This window comes from Nothobranchius furzeri, chromosome 1 (genome assembly GCF_043380555.1).
Source record: "Nothobranchius furzeri strain GRZ-AD chromosome 1, NfurGRZ-RIMD1, whole genome shotgun sequence".
NCBI classification, from domain to species: domain Eukaryota; kingdom Metazoa; phylum Chordata; class Actinopteri; order Cyprinodontiformes; family Nothobranchiidae; genus Nothobranchius; species Nothobranchius furzeri.
Window position 1 is genome coordinate 50,528,360 of NC_091741.1, and position 14,738 is coordinate 50,543,097.

Here is a 14,738-nt window from a genome sequence, read left to right on the forward strand (position 1 = left end):
TCACGTCAGTTTTACGCTGCATTGGGATCTGCAGTTACAAAAGGGAAAAACCCCGTTTTCACACATAAGTAACGAAAAAGGGCACTTTTGGCGTCTGGGGTCTGACGTGGAGGGTGGCTGACCAAGCGTTTGTTTCCGACGCTTAGGGTGTGAGAATGTGTTGTGGTTACATGATGAGGTTAATCTAACTACCCCAAGCCAGGATTGCTGGGTCGTTAACCAACAACCGATCTAGGTTGGTGTTAATTCTCAGCGTGTGGGACGTGATCTTCTTAGTAACTTTTAAAAATGGTAGCTGGACTTGTGTTTATTGAAGACGTTTGACTCTCATCCAACAGGCTTCTTGTTCAAGATGAGAGAAGAGACATGTCCAGTAAATCAGATGAGTCTACTTACCTTTTTATTATGTTTTAATCACTTTACAAAAACACAATCCAGAAACTTCAAGAAGCCAAATACTGAACAGATGTGTTTATTCTGCTGCTCGGAGCTGCACAGGTGACCTTCTCGTCCATGAGGATTGTCTAGTGTCCACCAGTCAGTTCTGCAACATGGAGACTGTTTCTTCATGGCTTTCTATAAAATAAGTCTTTGAATCACTCTTAGTCTGACCCCTCACCTGAGGAAATTCTGCTACGGGAGACCCCACCTGGAGCCAACACCCTGACTAAACATCCTTCAGGATCCTGGGGGTACGCAAACCCACCCACCACGTTAAGGTGGTGATTCAGCGGATGGGATAAATTTAATTTTTGGTAGTTTTAAATAGGGGCTAACCCCCTTTGTAGCCAATTATTACCAAATAAACTCCTACACTATTATTCACTCTTGAGCTTTCCATGTTAAAGCTGGCCAATTGCTTAGAACTTGATAGGATTTGCAAATAAATGATTTACATCTTGCCCTTACTAGAATGAGTCAAATAAAATGTACTGATAACACACTACTACTTAGGTATGTATGTAAGTATATAAAGTATGTATGAATAAGTATAGAAGTGCCTCTTCACTCTCTGGTTTTAAATCTCTTTTGAAAACCAATTTTTATGATTTATCTTTTAACTCCGCATGAGAGTCTTTTAGTCTTTTTAGTGTTAGTTCTTAAGCTTTAGTTTTTATGTATTTCTATGTTGTGTTTTGTTTTTTAATGTTTTAATTTCTGTGAAGCACTTTGGTCGGTTTGACGCTGTTGTAAGGTGCTATACGAATAAAGCTGCCTTGCCTACTTGAAGCACGCTCTAAATACTTTTTGATAAGAGACTGTTGATCTGATCGTTCCAGATTGAGTCAGAGTCTGGAGATTTATCATTTTTCTATTGTGGCCAGTCACACCAGTTAACCACTCACTCACCCAGACATTTTAGAGTCACTAATGAACCTAAACATGTGTTTGTGGGGGAACCGGAGCGCCCGGAGAAAACCCACGCGTGCATGAGAGAGAACATGCTCTATCACACAGAGGGGTCACAGCTGGCATGTAAACCAGCAACCTCTGCAAGACGAAAGCACGACCATCTTCTAACATACAGCCCCGTTTTTTCTAAAGGTGTGTGAATATTGGACGGTGGTTTGTGAAGGTGTGTGTGAGGGCAGGTAATTAGTTTATAACTTGTTCTTGTGTTTCCGCAGACACGCTGGAGTCATAAACTTTTTGAAGCGTCTCCACTTGTTTTGCTGCGGTTTGACTGTTTGTGGAACGGCTTCTTCAGATGGAGACTCGTTACTGTGGAGACTTTGGCTTAACTCCAGCGTTTCCTGAACGATTTCAGTCTGACAAACGTCCGTGTCCATCTGACAATCCTTGTCAGGATTTGTCTCCAGACTTTCCACAGACGGCTGTGGTTCTGATGAATAATTCTCAGAACCAGGTTGGATCTCAGACCTGAGATGTTCTTTAAGCTGCAGTTTTAGGGTAACTAATTCCTCTTCATGCTGCTCTTTGAGTTTCTGCAGCTCTTGAACAAACTGCTGGTCTGACTCGACTTTCTCAGAGACGTGTTTGATCATCACATCTCTGAGTTCAGAGTTTCTCTCCTTCAAATCCTGGATCTCCTGCTGGAGATCTGAATTCTCAGAGACAAGAACTCTGGTATTGTCGAGTTCAGCCTGACGGCTCACCCTCAGCTGCTGCTCTTTGTCTAAACTTGATTTAAGTGTTTGACAAAGAGCAGATTTCTCTTCTAACTGCTGATTAAACACTTCCAGCTGCTGAGTCATCTTCTCCTTCACCTCGATTTTTGTGGAGTTAAGACTCTCCAGAGCTTGCACAAGGCTCTTCTTTGGTTGTCCAACTTCCTCTTTTAAATTCTCAGTAATTGCGTCTTTGCTCTGACTGTTTTGCTGCTCTTGAGCTAACTGGACTCAGCTGTTTTAAAGTCTTCTGCAGATCTTCACATGCAGTTTCTTTGTTCTGAAACTCGATCTGTAAACTCTTCATTCTTTTTTCACGGGTTTCTGCATTATTTTGATAGTAATCCAGTCCCTGCTCTAATTCCCAGATTTCGTTCTTTAATTTCTGATGACTTAAATCTTTTTTCTGGTTCTTCTTCTCCTGTTGTAACTGGACTCTCAGCTGCTGCTCCTTAATAAAAGACGGTTCCAGTTGATGACAGAGAGAAGATTTCTCTTCCAACTGGTGTTTCAAGGTTTCCAGCTGTGCAGACATCTTCTCATCTGCTTCCTTTTTCAAGGAGGAAAAATTCTCCAACCACACCCGATGAAATGCTAACCATGGTAAGAACCCAAGGACCCACGGAGGAAAAAACCTCCTTCAAGAGGCGGGGAGGAATCACATCAGTAGGAGAACCTGAGGGTTTTAAGGGTTCCACGATCTCCCACAGGCAATCCAGAGTCAGTGGTTTACATTGACTAAAAGTTGAAGGGCAGCATCCTGCAGCAACCTGAAGAGGACATGCCAGTATCTGAGCTCTAATGTTCACTATTTTATCAATTAAAAAATGTCTAAAATGATTCACGCAGCCCCTGAGAGATCTCTATTTCTGCAGGTTGGTCGACATTGAGGACGTTATCTAAAACATTAAAAAGAACACGTGGTTTACTGCAGGCAGACTGAATTATATCAAAAGAAATTTTTGTTTGTTTTTTATCCGCTTCTGCCTCGTGTCGTTCTGGGTGTTCTGCATTTTGGGTCCTAACCTCCTGCTCTCAATGTGAAATTCAGTCCCCCAAACCCAAATCTTCCCCCAAATTTTGTAATTATCATATTGTATTAAATTATTTACCCACATTTCATATAAGAGCACTTCTAGTGCAGGTCAGCACTTTACTATCTTTGTCATTATTTAATTTAAAGGTGTGGCTTACTTGTTTATTCAATACATTTGCAGTGTTCTCTCATGTAAATCGGTGCCTTATGAGTCATTAAATAAAAGCTATAATGCTCATGTTCTGAACATAATGCTCATGTTCTGCACATTTTTATTAATGATATGCACACATCTCACTTCTGATTGGCTAACAGCGCACATTCAGCCATGTTACAATCTTCATTAGTATAAACACGTGGCTTTCCCTCAAAATACAGAAAACTGTCTTAATGATAATGATTACCTTAAAACATGCTAATTCCACAAATGCCACTGCAGAATTCTGAACCTTCAAGCTTTCCGCAAAACAGCAATAGTGGCACCCTCAAGGGGCGACCCCATCTGGGCAGCCCCGTGAATATTTCTGGGGGTACCACTGGGCAACAGTGCTACAAACTTTGCGGCATTCAGAGACATGTGGTGTTACGGTAAGACTACTTTATCTCTGTTTTCTAATCATTCATTGATTTTGTATAACAAAGGAGAAAAGGTGAGGGGCAGCTGTAGCTCAGGAGGTAGAGCTGGTTGTCCAGAAATCAAAAAGGTTGCAGGTTCAATCCCAGCTCCTGCTAGAGAATGCTGCTGTTGTGTCCTCGGTCAAGACACATAACCCACCTTGCCTGCTGGTGGTGGTTGAAGGGACTGGTGTGCCAGTGTTCAGCAGCCTTGCCTCTGTCAGTGCACCCCAGGGCAGCTGTGGCTACACTGAAGCTCATCACCAGTGTGTGAATGGGTGGATGACTGATTGTGTAGTGGTGGCCTAGTAGTAGAGTGTCCACCCTGAGACTGAGAGTTTGGGGCTCAAATCCTGTACGGGTCATACCAAAGACTTGAGAACCAATGCCTCCCTGCTTGACACTCAGCAATAAGGGCTTAGATTACGCGTTTAAACAACCAAATAGTTCTGGAGCACAGCTGCAGCTCACGGGGATGGGTCACCAGTGTGTGTGACGATGACTTTGGGACTTTTTAACTTTACGAATACATGTCATTTACCATTTCAATAACTACTAAAGAAAGAGACACCAGAATACACATTTAATATATAAAGTAGAATTCCTGTTCGTGTTATACTGGTGAAACTCGAAAAAAAAATAGAATATCGTGCCAAAGATAATTTATTGAAGTTTAATTATTTCAGCGAAAGAGGGTCCCAAACCTAGCCTGGCAAGCCAGACTAAATAAATGTATTATTTAGTCTGGCCACGCTCCATTGACGGCTCTCGGTTGTGGGGCGGGTTCTACCGTTGTCTTTCAAATGATCTCCGCATGCTATTGGACAATGAATGTGACATACTCTTGTTTCACTCTGTTGCATCATCCCACCCACCAGGCATATAGAGTGCCCTGATTGGCCCACAAAGCGGATAAAGCTCTGTGATATGTTCACTAAGCAGATAGGGCACTATGATTGGCCTACCATTATGGACCAATCACAGCTCTTTATGTGTTTGAAACCTCTCTAGAGAGCTGTGATTGGCTAGCCAGAGTCCTGGTAGGAGCTGCTGAGGTTCCAATGGAGCATGCCTAGACCATTCTTTGCAAAGCAAGAATTTGGTCTAGTTCACTAGGCTATCCCAAACCAAGTACTGATATGCAATGCATGCTTTTACTTTTTTAGGGGTGCAACATTTCTCTATTTAAAATCCTTGTTTTATTAATTTCCGGCATTTTGAATTGGGAGATAAGCTGTAAGCCACAATTATAACAAATAAAGGCTTGAAATATCTGACTTTGCATGTAATGGGTACTTATTAAATCCCCTGCCACTAAACCTGCTTATAACTGTACTGTCGCTTTAAGAACCGTCACGTGACAGTCACATGACGCGGAAAACCGTCCTTATTGTTCGAACGTGGATGTGTTTACAAGCTTGTCGTTTACGCGCTGCCTGCTGATTTGCCGTGTAAACAAACAGTTGAACGATCCTCTTAAAGTCATAATACGCGCGTGCTCGCGTTCAAAGCGAGCTATGTCTGCTCTGCTTATAGGAATTCAAGACACAACTAAATGTCGCCAACAGGTATGTTTGTACCAACGATGCGTCATTTATTAAGATGCGTTTTATCTGCTTAGAACCGCGTTCTGAAGCAAAAACCGCGTTTAAAGGGTTTCTAAACGTGTTACGTCTGTATTTCAGAGCTGAACTGGTCTAAACATCTCGTTTTCTAACGTGACTATGAAGCAGGGGGATGAAGCTGCGAGTGTCCCTTCTTACTTCATATCCAGCCATGAGGGATTTCAGGGAAGCATCAAAAACTTCACTGAGGACTTTGTTGTGACTGAAATCGACATTAATGGGAAATATGTGAAAACATCTCAGGCCACAGAGACGCCAGGCTGTGCGTCCTCAGAGGAACACAAATCCAGTGTAGAGTTAAAGGAGAACATTAACTGTTCAGTCTCCCAGGATGGGGATGCTTCGTCAGAGTGGGGGGTGGACACCCCCCTGCCTAGTTTAGCAGGCTTTGATCTGGATATCATCTTGGGCCAGTCAGTCAGCGAAGATCTGGAACAGTTCGTGTTGACTCTCAGAGAAAAGAACCAAGTAGGGCTGGAGCTGTCTCTGGGGTCCTTCTCAGACAAACACCAGAGAGCCAACGTCCACCGGGCAGTCCGACACCGCTTCCCCTTCCTCATGACCGTCACCATTCAACCTGAGATCAGGGTGAGGGAAGACCCGGACTACCGAGAGCTCGCCCGGCTGGTTAAAGACGAAGAAGCAGAGGACTTCTTTAGGTTCATAGATGCCAAAGTCAGAGGATCGTCTTACACGTTTGGACCGGATGACAACAAGGAGCACAGGACAGCGGTCCACCACTTCCTGAACAAGCGGTTTGGGAAGCTGGTGGAGACGAAAAGCTTCAGCAGCCAGGGCAGGACAGCGATCTCTGTTCGGCTCAGAGAGCACGGGAAGCCAAAGAAGAGAACAGCAGAGGAACGCAAGGAGGAAGACATTTACACGGGTAAGGTGTAGAGTCACAGTTCTCTAACAGATGCTCGAAGGTTTGATTCAGATGTTTGGTTGTGAATTTAGCCAGATTTGAAAATACAAGGACCTTGATCAGTTGACTTAACCATTAATCCATAGCTGTGTTTGTTTTCCCAGCTTTCACGCTGTGCAAGGAGAACCTGGAGACTCTGGAGGCCATCAGCTACATGGCGGCTGCTCTCGGTGTCCTGCCATCAGATTTCACCTACGCTGGGACCAAAGACAAGAGAGCCATCACCTACCAGTCCATGGTGGTCAAGAAAGTCTCTCCTCAACGGTACTGCAGGGTCTCCTTTATAAGTCTGGTTGGTTTGAGCTTCAAACCTGACTGATAACGATACCACTTTGGTCTTAAACTGGTAGCTTTCCTTTCTTGAAGGCCACATGTTTGCTTTTTGATTAGTTTGAAAGAGAGGACGGCAGAATTTCAGAAGAGGGGAATGCGTCTGTCTCAGATCTGCTCCGTCAGCGAGCCTCTGAAGCTGGGACGGCTGCAGGGGAATCACTTTGACCTGGTGGTTCGAAACCTCAGACCTCACAGACCCGTTGACAAACGCTCGTCAGCGACGGACGTTCATGCTCACCTGGCAGCGCTCGTGAAGGAGGCGGTGGATAACACCCAGGTTGACAGATTTTTAAAAAATGTTTCATTTTGCTTTTGTTCTTGGTCCATGTGTCGAGCCAGCTACCCATGAGCAGATCTGCAGTTACATTTTACAACATTTTGAATTGTTTTTTTGGAAAATGAGTCATCTTGGTTGTTTGTGTTTGCAGAGGAATGGCTTTGTTAACTATTATGGACCACAGAGGTTCGGGGGTGGACAGAGCGTCCCATCTGATCGAGTAGGACTTGCCCTGCTGAAAGAGGACATGGTAGGAAACTAGACCGTCACAAATTTGGTCAAGAGTTTGGGACACGTCTTTGTTAAATAGGGGAGATTGGATAGATGATCATATTCTGATCCCATCCTCATCGCCAACGTTGCTGAAGTAGTACGAGTGGTCAAGCGAGACTTTTTCCCTTGAAATGAGATTTAGCAGCAGGAATGTTTGACCTCAGGTGGTTAAGAAAATAATCTGTGTGAGTCAGAGTTTATTAAGTGGCCTGTATTTGATATAGCGCCTTCTAGAGTCCCGGAACCCCCCAAGGCGCTTTACAACACAGTCATTCACACACACATTCACACACTGGTGGGGATGAGCTACGATGTAGCCACAGCTGCCCTGGGGCGCATTGACAGAGGCGAGGCTGCCGAGCACTGGCGCCACCGGTCCCTCCGACCACCACCAGCAGGAAACGTGGGTTAAGTGTCTTGCCCAAGGACACAGCGACAGACTGAGCGGGGCTCGAACCTGCAACCTTCCGATAACAAGGCGAGCACTTCACTCCTGTGCCACCGTCGTCCCTAAGCTTATGTGCAAATGGGGGTGGGTGATATGGAAAAAAAATATCACGATTTTATCACAATTTTTTCTATTTTGACAATTCAGACGTTTTGGGAGTTATTTACCATTAAAATACATTTAAAATCATACCCTTCACAGAAAATAGGGTCAAAGATTTCAGTATCCTAAAAAAATCTTCAAATTCTATCTATATCTATCCTGTCTGTCTCAACGATCTTATATCATCAGATCGCACGGCCCTATGTGCAAACACGTCAGTCTATCAGACCTGGAGTCACCCACAGGTTCTAAACTTGGTTTAGAATGTGATCATACATGTAGTCTGCTCTACTTAGTACACATGTGTGTGTCTAAATATGTTTTCACCATCACAGCAACCTCATTCATAAAGGTTACTATCAGACACACCCATCAAAAGCCTACGTTTAATGAAGTACGGCTGTTTTTAATGAATTAGTGCTTGTTTGTGGAATAACATAAAACACAAACCACACACACATCTCTACTTAAAATCATGAGGAATTTTACTTTTTTGCTTGTGTTGGTCCCTTTTATTATTTGGCTCCTCTTAATGTTGCAAATTTGCTGTAAGTAGTTCGAACCGGACCGCTACAAATACTTCACAATGCAAACAACGTTTTAGTCGTATTTTGAAGCCTTTATTATTTGGGCCAATCACAGAAACAAGTTGCGGCTTGCAGCCTCCATTATCGTTTTGTTCGTTTGTTCGGTGTTGACATGCTTTTCTGTGTCAGGTCAACGCCGTGCGTCTGTTCTTCACTCCAGAAGAAGGCACCGACCCTCAAAGCCTCGCTAAAAGACACTTTCTCCAAACAGGTGAACGAGTTAAAGTCGTTATAAACGATCAGGCTAAATCTCTGTTTCCATTAATGATTTATTTTGTGCATTTTTTCCCCGTTTGCAACAGATAACGCTAAAGAGTCCCTGGCGTTGATGCCGCTGTGTAAGCCCAGGGAGCGTCTGATGCTTCGGGCGCTGAACCGTTACGGCAGCGGCCCGGATGGGTGTGTCCAAGCTTGGCTCAGCCTCCCCCACAGCATGAGAGTCTTCTACCCTCACGCCTACTGCAGCAGGTCAGCTGCTAATGAGAGTTTTCATCTATTTTTTTAAACCAGATTTAAACATCTAAATGTGATCTGTTTGCATTGTGAGGGTGTGGAACGAAGCCGTGGCACACAGGTTGTCCACCATGGGTCATGGTGTCAAACAGGGGGACCTGGTGTGGACGCAAACTGAACAAAAACCAGAGAGCGGTGGAGGAACCGGCTCCTCTCAGGTAAGACATGGTAAAATGTCATCACATTTCCAACAAGGCAGCATTTCATTTTTAATCCAAATATGGGTTTTAAATCATAAAACGTGACTGAAAGGTTTTAGTTAGCAGAATAAAGTTTTGTATTTTCATCTCCAAGTGTTAATATTATGTTTTCTGTCAAATTACAATGACAAAAAAATCAAGTTTTTGATCATGGATTTATGGTTGGAATCAAATTAGTTGAAATAAAACTAATATTTGATGCTGGGGTTTACCAGCCTATTAAACATATTTGTATTTATTGCATGTCTTGCTGTGATTTCTCACAGATCCATGTGGTGACTCCGGAGGAGGAGCAGGCAGGAGTATACACACTAGGACAAGTATGGAGTTCCTTCTCCGTTTCTTTAAGTGTAGTCGTTTAGCTTTTAACTGATCGTTTTTTTCTCTCAGGTGTTGTTGCCGATGCCAGGAAACTCTGTGAAATATCCAGAAAATGCCATGGAGGCTTGGTACCAGGAGAGGCTTGCCAGAGATGGACTGGCCGACTGCCGCTTTAGAGTCACCAGCCTCAAACTGAACCTGCCTGGCTGCTACCGCCCCCTGCTGGCAGGCCCACGCAACCTCAGCTACCAGCTGCAGAGAGACGATGGAGGAGGAGGAGGAGCAGAAGGTGAAACGAAGCAGAGTTCAGACTCGCTTTCGCTCATCTTAAACTTTGATCTGGACTCCTCCTGTTATGCTACCATCTGCCTCAGAGAGATCATGAAGTGGGACCCTTAAAGCTAAAGGAAACATTTCTCTTACTGGTTTTCTACTTGTGTTGTTGTGAGAAATCATAGTTTGGACTTTGTTTTTGTACCAGGAAATAGTGTGGTCACACAAAAAAATAATAATTATGTGCAGTTGATGAAGTTTGTGCTAAAAAGGTTGCCAAATGTGAAGACATTTAAATGTAGACGAGTGTTGAGTTTGTCCTTTGTGCTGTCAATAAAAATAAGAACCCAACTTGTATCTTTGCTATTTTGTGGAGGTGTACCTGTAATCATCACCTCTTGAGTTTGTAAAGGCTTAACCTTAGAAGCACTCCCAACAAGAGAAAGGGAACTTGAACAAAAATATTTTGTCTTGTTTTTGAGGTTTTTTACAACAGAAATTACGGATCATCCAGGGTTTCATCTGTCAATTGCATAAAGGCCGAGAAAAGCCCTTGCTGTTTGGTTTCAGAGGTAGATAGATGTGCATTTTTTTAAAATCACATCTTATGTAATACATAAAGTGTAAGCCTAAGATGGAACCTTGGGGGACACCAGAGGTAAGTTGAGAATTTAAAAGAAGCTCCAACTTTCCATTCATCCATTTTCTTTCGGGGTCAGGTCACAGGGGCAGTAGCCTGAGCAGAGGCCATGACTTCCCTCTCCCCAGCCACTTGGGACAGCTCTGGGAGATGCATAGTCCCTCTGGCGTGTCCTAGGTCTTCCTTTTGGTGGCTTACAGATCTGGTCTCTGCATTTTGCAGATGATGTGGTACTGATGGCTTCATCAGGACATGATCTCCAGCTTTCACTGAAAAGGTTTGCAGCTGAGATGAGAATCAGCTCCTCTACATCTGAGACCGTGGATTTCAATCGGAAAAGGGTAGAATGCCTTCTCCAGGCCAGGGACGAGGTCCTGCCTCAAGCGGAGGAGTTTGCAGTGATGCAGGCGTTGTACCGCTCTGTTGTGGTGAAGAGAGAGCTGAGTTGGAAGGCAAAGCTCTTAATTTACTGGTTGATCCACATTCCTACCCTCATCTATGGTCAAACGCTTTGGGTAGTGACCAAATGAATGAGATCATGGATGCAAGCGGTAAAAATAAAATAGTTTCCGGGTGTCTGAGCTCTCTCAGGGTGAGAAGCTTGGTCATCCGGGAGGGGCTCAGAGTAGACCCGCTGCTCCTCCACATCAAGAGGAGGCAGTTGAGGTGGCTCGGGCATCTGGTCAGGATGCCTCCTGGACGCCTCCCTGGTGAGGCATCCTTGCACGTCCAACCAGGAGAAGACTTAAAGGAGAAGCTCTGGCTGAATAAATAGAATTTAAACCACCAGTCAAATAATCTTTTAAAAGACTGACAGAATTTTAAAAAAAGGACACAAGACACAGAATAAAAACACAAGGTTTTATAGCAGCTCTAAAGTAACATCTGGTGAACTATCCACACCTGAATTCCACTCAGAAACTGAAGGGTGGAAATGCAAACAAACCAATGAAAAACGGCCATTTGTGTTTTCACTACTAAAATTTAGCCATAAAAGTGAAATAATTCAACTATCTCATGTTTTTTTTTCCTTTTTTGAAGGTTATTTCCTCCATATTCCATTCCTAAACATTCACAAGAATCCAACGAAAGAAGCAAAAGGACGTCATCAGAAAATCTTTTGTGGATGTTATGTCCCCAAATGACCACCAGATGGAGACATTACACAGAGATTGGCAAATCACCTAACTTGTTTTTGTTCATCTTGAGATGAATGTTCCCTAAGCTGGGAGAAAACAGCGCCTGCATTACATTATTTAAATCATATTAAGTTGCTAATTCGTGTCGACCCTCTCTCCTGTCAATGCAAATCTGTGGCCCAGTGAGAGGGTTATGTTAGGATCCAATAAAGTGCAACAAAGCATGAGACTGTGGTGTAATTATGCTGTAGAGGGGGTAGCTCTGGATCTACTTTAGCAAATTAATCTACGTGTGACAGATTTATGGGTTTCTGACAACACCATATAAACACCCTCCATCATTAATAACTTACACTGAAAATACTTCAGAAGTTTGGAAAATACCCATTTACTGTGAGCAATATGAAGCGTGAGCTGCTGCAGAGGGTGTTTTAGTTTGAGTTGGGTTCAGACATGCAGCCTGTCATCAAACTAAAGCAACATATGATTAATATCATGCCTGTAAGCTAAATTGTCTGCCACTGAGACACATTGGTAATAATGGGTTTCTTCACTCGAGTTTTGATACAAAAGATGCATTTTATCTCTAAAAAAGTGATAACTGATGCCTGAAACTTATCATATAAGTTACAGCCTGGGCTAAACTGTTGATAATACACAGGTTCAAGCACATTGGTCTATTTTTACACCACAAGCAGAAAAAGACTATATTTATGTCAGTTTTAATTCATCTTCACGGGCAGAAGTGACTTCTCCGCCTGGAGCTGATTCCTGGTCCAGCCTGATGAATGTCGACCCGTTTTAGCAGCAAAGAGGACACATTTCTTGCACGTCTCAGAGCAAAAGCCTGGGAATGCAAAAGAGGTCAGGAGTTCTGAACAACGTTTACCATCAGTGGACAGTTTCTCCCAGCCAAGAGTTGGAGGTGAGGGAGGCCAACATAGTTTTGTTTTATCATAGCAGACATGTTCTCTCAGTCAGCTTGGTGAGTGATGACTTTAGCTTTTTGCTTCACTCAGTTGTATGAATAGTCTGCAAAATCTTATTGGTTAATGTGCAGAAAATGAATTCTAAACTTTGTTTTTGCATCATAAAATAAATCTGCAAAGCTGCTGGTGTGGGACGGCATCAAAAAAGACCTTTGTTAGTTTTTTAATGTGAGAAAAGCATGTTTTAAGCTTATAAAGCAGGCAGAAGTCTCCAAGGAGATGTCCATAATAACATTATGAGATTCTGGATGTGCTACTGGTTGAGCTACAAGAACATTTCTTGAAGAACTGCACGAGTGTTACTAAGGAAGACATGTGGCACAAACATCAAGGATCAGTAGCGCGTGATTAGTGAAAACCTTCTGGTGACCTTTGACCTGTCTGAGCTGCCTCCACTGATTGGCAGTTGGTGCCTTGAACTCATGCAGACGCCAGTGAAAACCTGCGTCTGCGCCTGAGGAAGACGAAGTGTCTGCGAGTGTGTGTTGTTGGTTTTAGGTCCTGTCAGCCGCGATGAGCCACCATTGATGTGGCGATGTGTAAACAAGGTGGATGTGTTGTTTTTGTTTGTTTAGTTGCCACGCGAGACAAGAATTCTGCTGTTTCAGATTTGTCTTGCGCTTCAGGAGATTTTTTAGCTTAAATTTGATTAAAAATTGTTGGCTACAAGGCTCAGCTCTTATTAAAACCAGATTCAACGAGGTTTTTACTACATGCAATTCAATTTTAAAGTAGGCGAGTCGGGTTTTTGACAAACGAAATGATTGCACTCATGCAAACGTCATCTTTATTGGTCATCATGAAACTGTGTCATTCGGCAGTGAAGCCATCAGAACTCTCTGCATCCCAGTGGCGGCTTTGCTTACCCATTTCCAGTTAGTCCGTGTCCCACATGTGAGAGGGCTGCATGTGGAAAATATACTGACCCGAAAACTGCAACTGATGTATTGACAAACGAAAAGGAGAGAAAGGGGTGTGTGAGTGTGTGTGTATTGAGTGAGATCGATGAGTTGGATTAGTGCTGCAGGATTTACTGGTTGTTGCACATCCAGAATGGCTTTCGGCTACAAAGGTTGGTGCAGGAACATAACCACATGGTTATAAACTCGTTTTTTTATTTAAAAGATGCATAAAGCAGAATCAGTGTTGACAATAGAATACAAATAATGTTTCTATCACGTGCTGATTAAAGTTTTAGGATGTCCAAGTTTGTTTTTTTATTGTTTTAGCACCTGCAGATCTAGCTCCAAAGACCGATCATGATTTCATGCGGTTCCCTTTAAGCTGGAACATAAGTTTTATAACCGTTAGTCAAATTCCACAGCTGGCTTCAAATGAACCCCAGATCCAGAGCGGTTTCATAAAAAAGCACATAAAACACCTGGCTGTTTAAAATACTAGAACTGATTGGGGTTTATTTTTGGACATGTTAAGTCACTGTACCCAGAAAAAAAGCTCCATTTCCTGCACTGTTAGTGACCCAAAATACAACCTGACTTCACCACAATCCTGCTGGTGTGCTCCCAGAAAGTGTTCAACTTTCTGCACACGAGCTATTAACGACTCGTTTGCCTAAACTGAGAATTTTTCTCACACTGTAAATGTTAAAGGGGGGAAAAACCTGTTAAACCTCCACTTGGAAACACTGAACACTTTGTGCCAGAGCAGAACAATCTGTTGACTGGATACACAGTGCAGAGAAGTGAAGGCTCATTATTTTTAATGGTGCCTTTCTGCTGTTCGAGAGCTCTCTGTCTTCAAACTGCTACAATGAGCTATTATATAGCATTTAATAGTGGGTTTAACAAAGACATGTGTCACCATGCAGCCATACTTTTACAGTCAATGTTTTGATTACATGTGCATTTTTTATTTTATGTGCACTTGTGAGTTGATTGTTTAATGTGCAACAGATTAAATGTGCAAATTTGCTACATAAATCAAAATGTTATGCATCTGATATTTTGCAAGTGCAGCTCAGGCCTGGTTGCAAAAATAGAAGTACACACTTAGATGTTTTCACACTCTGCTTTTATGTTTAAAAAAACCACCAGGTAGTGGTCAGTTGACAGCTCCGCCCCTCTCTTCACCCGAGTGTCCAAGACATGCGGCCGCAGGTCAGATGAAACAACAACAAAGTCGATCATCGAGCTGCGGCCTAAGGTATCCTGGTGCCAAGAGCACATATGGACACCTTTATGTTGTCACATTATGAGGATGGTTTGGACCCAAAAATGCAGATACCCAGGATGACACGAGGCAGGAGTTGATATGTAAAGTAAAAATCCTTTTACTGGAGGAAGAACAAAAATA

At 43.1% G+C, this 14,738-nt stretch overlaps 1 protein-coding gene across 2 annotated transcripts; it reads left to right on the forward strand.

Moving 5' to 3' along the window:
* The first annotated feature begins 5,136 nt into the window (after positions 1 to 5,136).
* On the forward strand, positions 5,137 to 10,012 carry pus7l (pseudouridine synthase 7 like). Of its 2 annotated transcripts, XM_015957864.3 has the most exons (10): positions 5,137 to 5,348; positions 5,466 to 6,291; positions 6,435 to 6,594; positions 6,721 to 6,940; positions 7,092 to 7,190; positions 8,480 to 8,561; positions 8,653 to 8,818; positions 8,898 to 9,021; positions 9,330 to 9,383; positions 9,454 to 10,012. In XM_015957864.3, the coding sequence occupies exons 2-10, from the start codon at positions 5,505 to 5,507 to the stop codon at positions 9,781 to 9,783; spliced, it is 2,022 nt and encodes a 673-aa protein (XP_015813350.3). In that variant the 5' UTR covers positions 5,137 to 5,348; positions 5,466 to 5,504; the 3' UTR covers positions 9,784 to 10,012. The 2 variants fall into 2 exon arrangements, with proteins under 2 accessions (XP_015813350.3, XP_070410281.1); XM_070554180.1 differs by having other exon boundaries at positions 5,332 to 6,291.
* Positions 10,013 to 14,738: the final 4,726 nt, after the last annotated feature.

Excerpts from the sequence above, each read along its gene's own strand:
- pus7l (XM_015957864.3), top strand. The coding sequence starts at position 5,505 with ATGAAGCAGGGGGATGAAGCTGCGAGTGTCCCTTCTTACTTCATATCC. Across the intron at positions 6,292-6,434 it reads GGAGGAAGACATTTACACGG|CTTTCACGCTGTGCAAGGAG; the intron begins GTAAGGTGTAGA and ends TTGTTTTCCCAG. Across the intron at positions 6,595-6,720 it reads AAGAAAGTCTCTCCTCAACG|TTTGAAAGAGAGGACGGCAG; the intron begins GTACTGCAGGGT and ends CTTTTTGATTAG.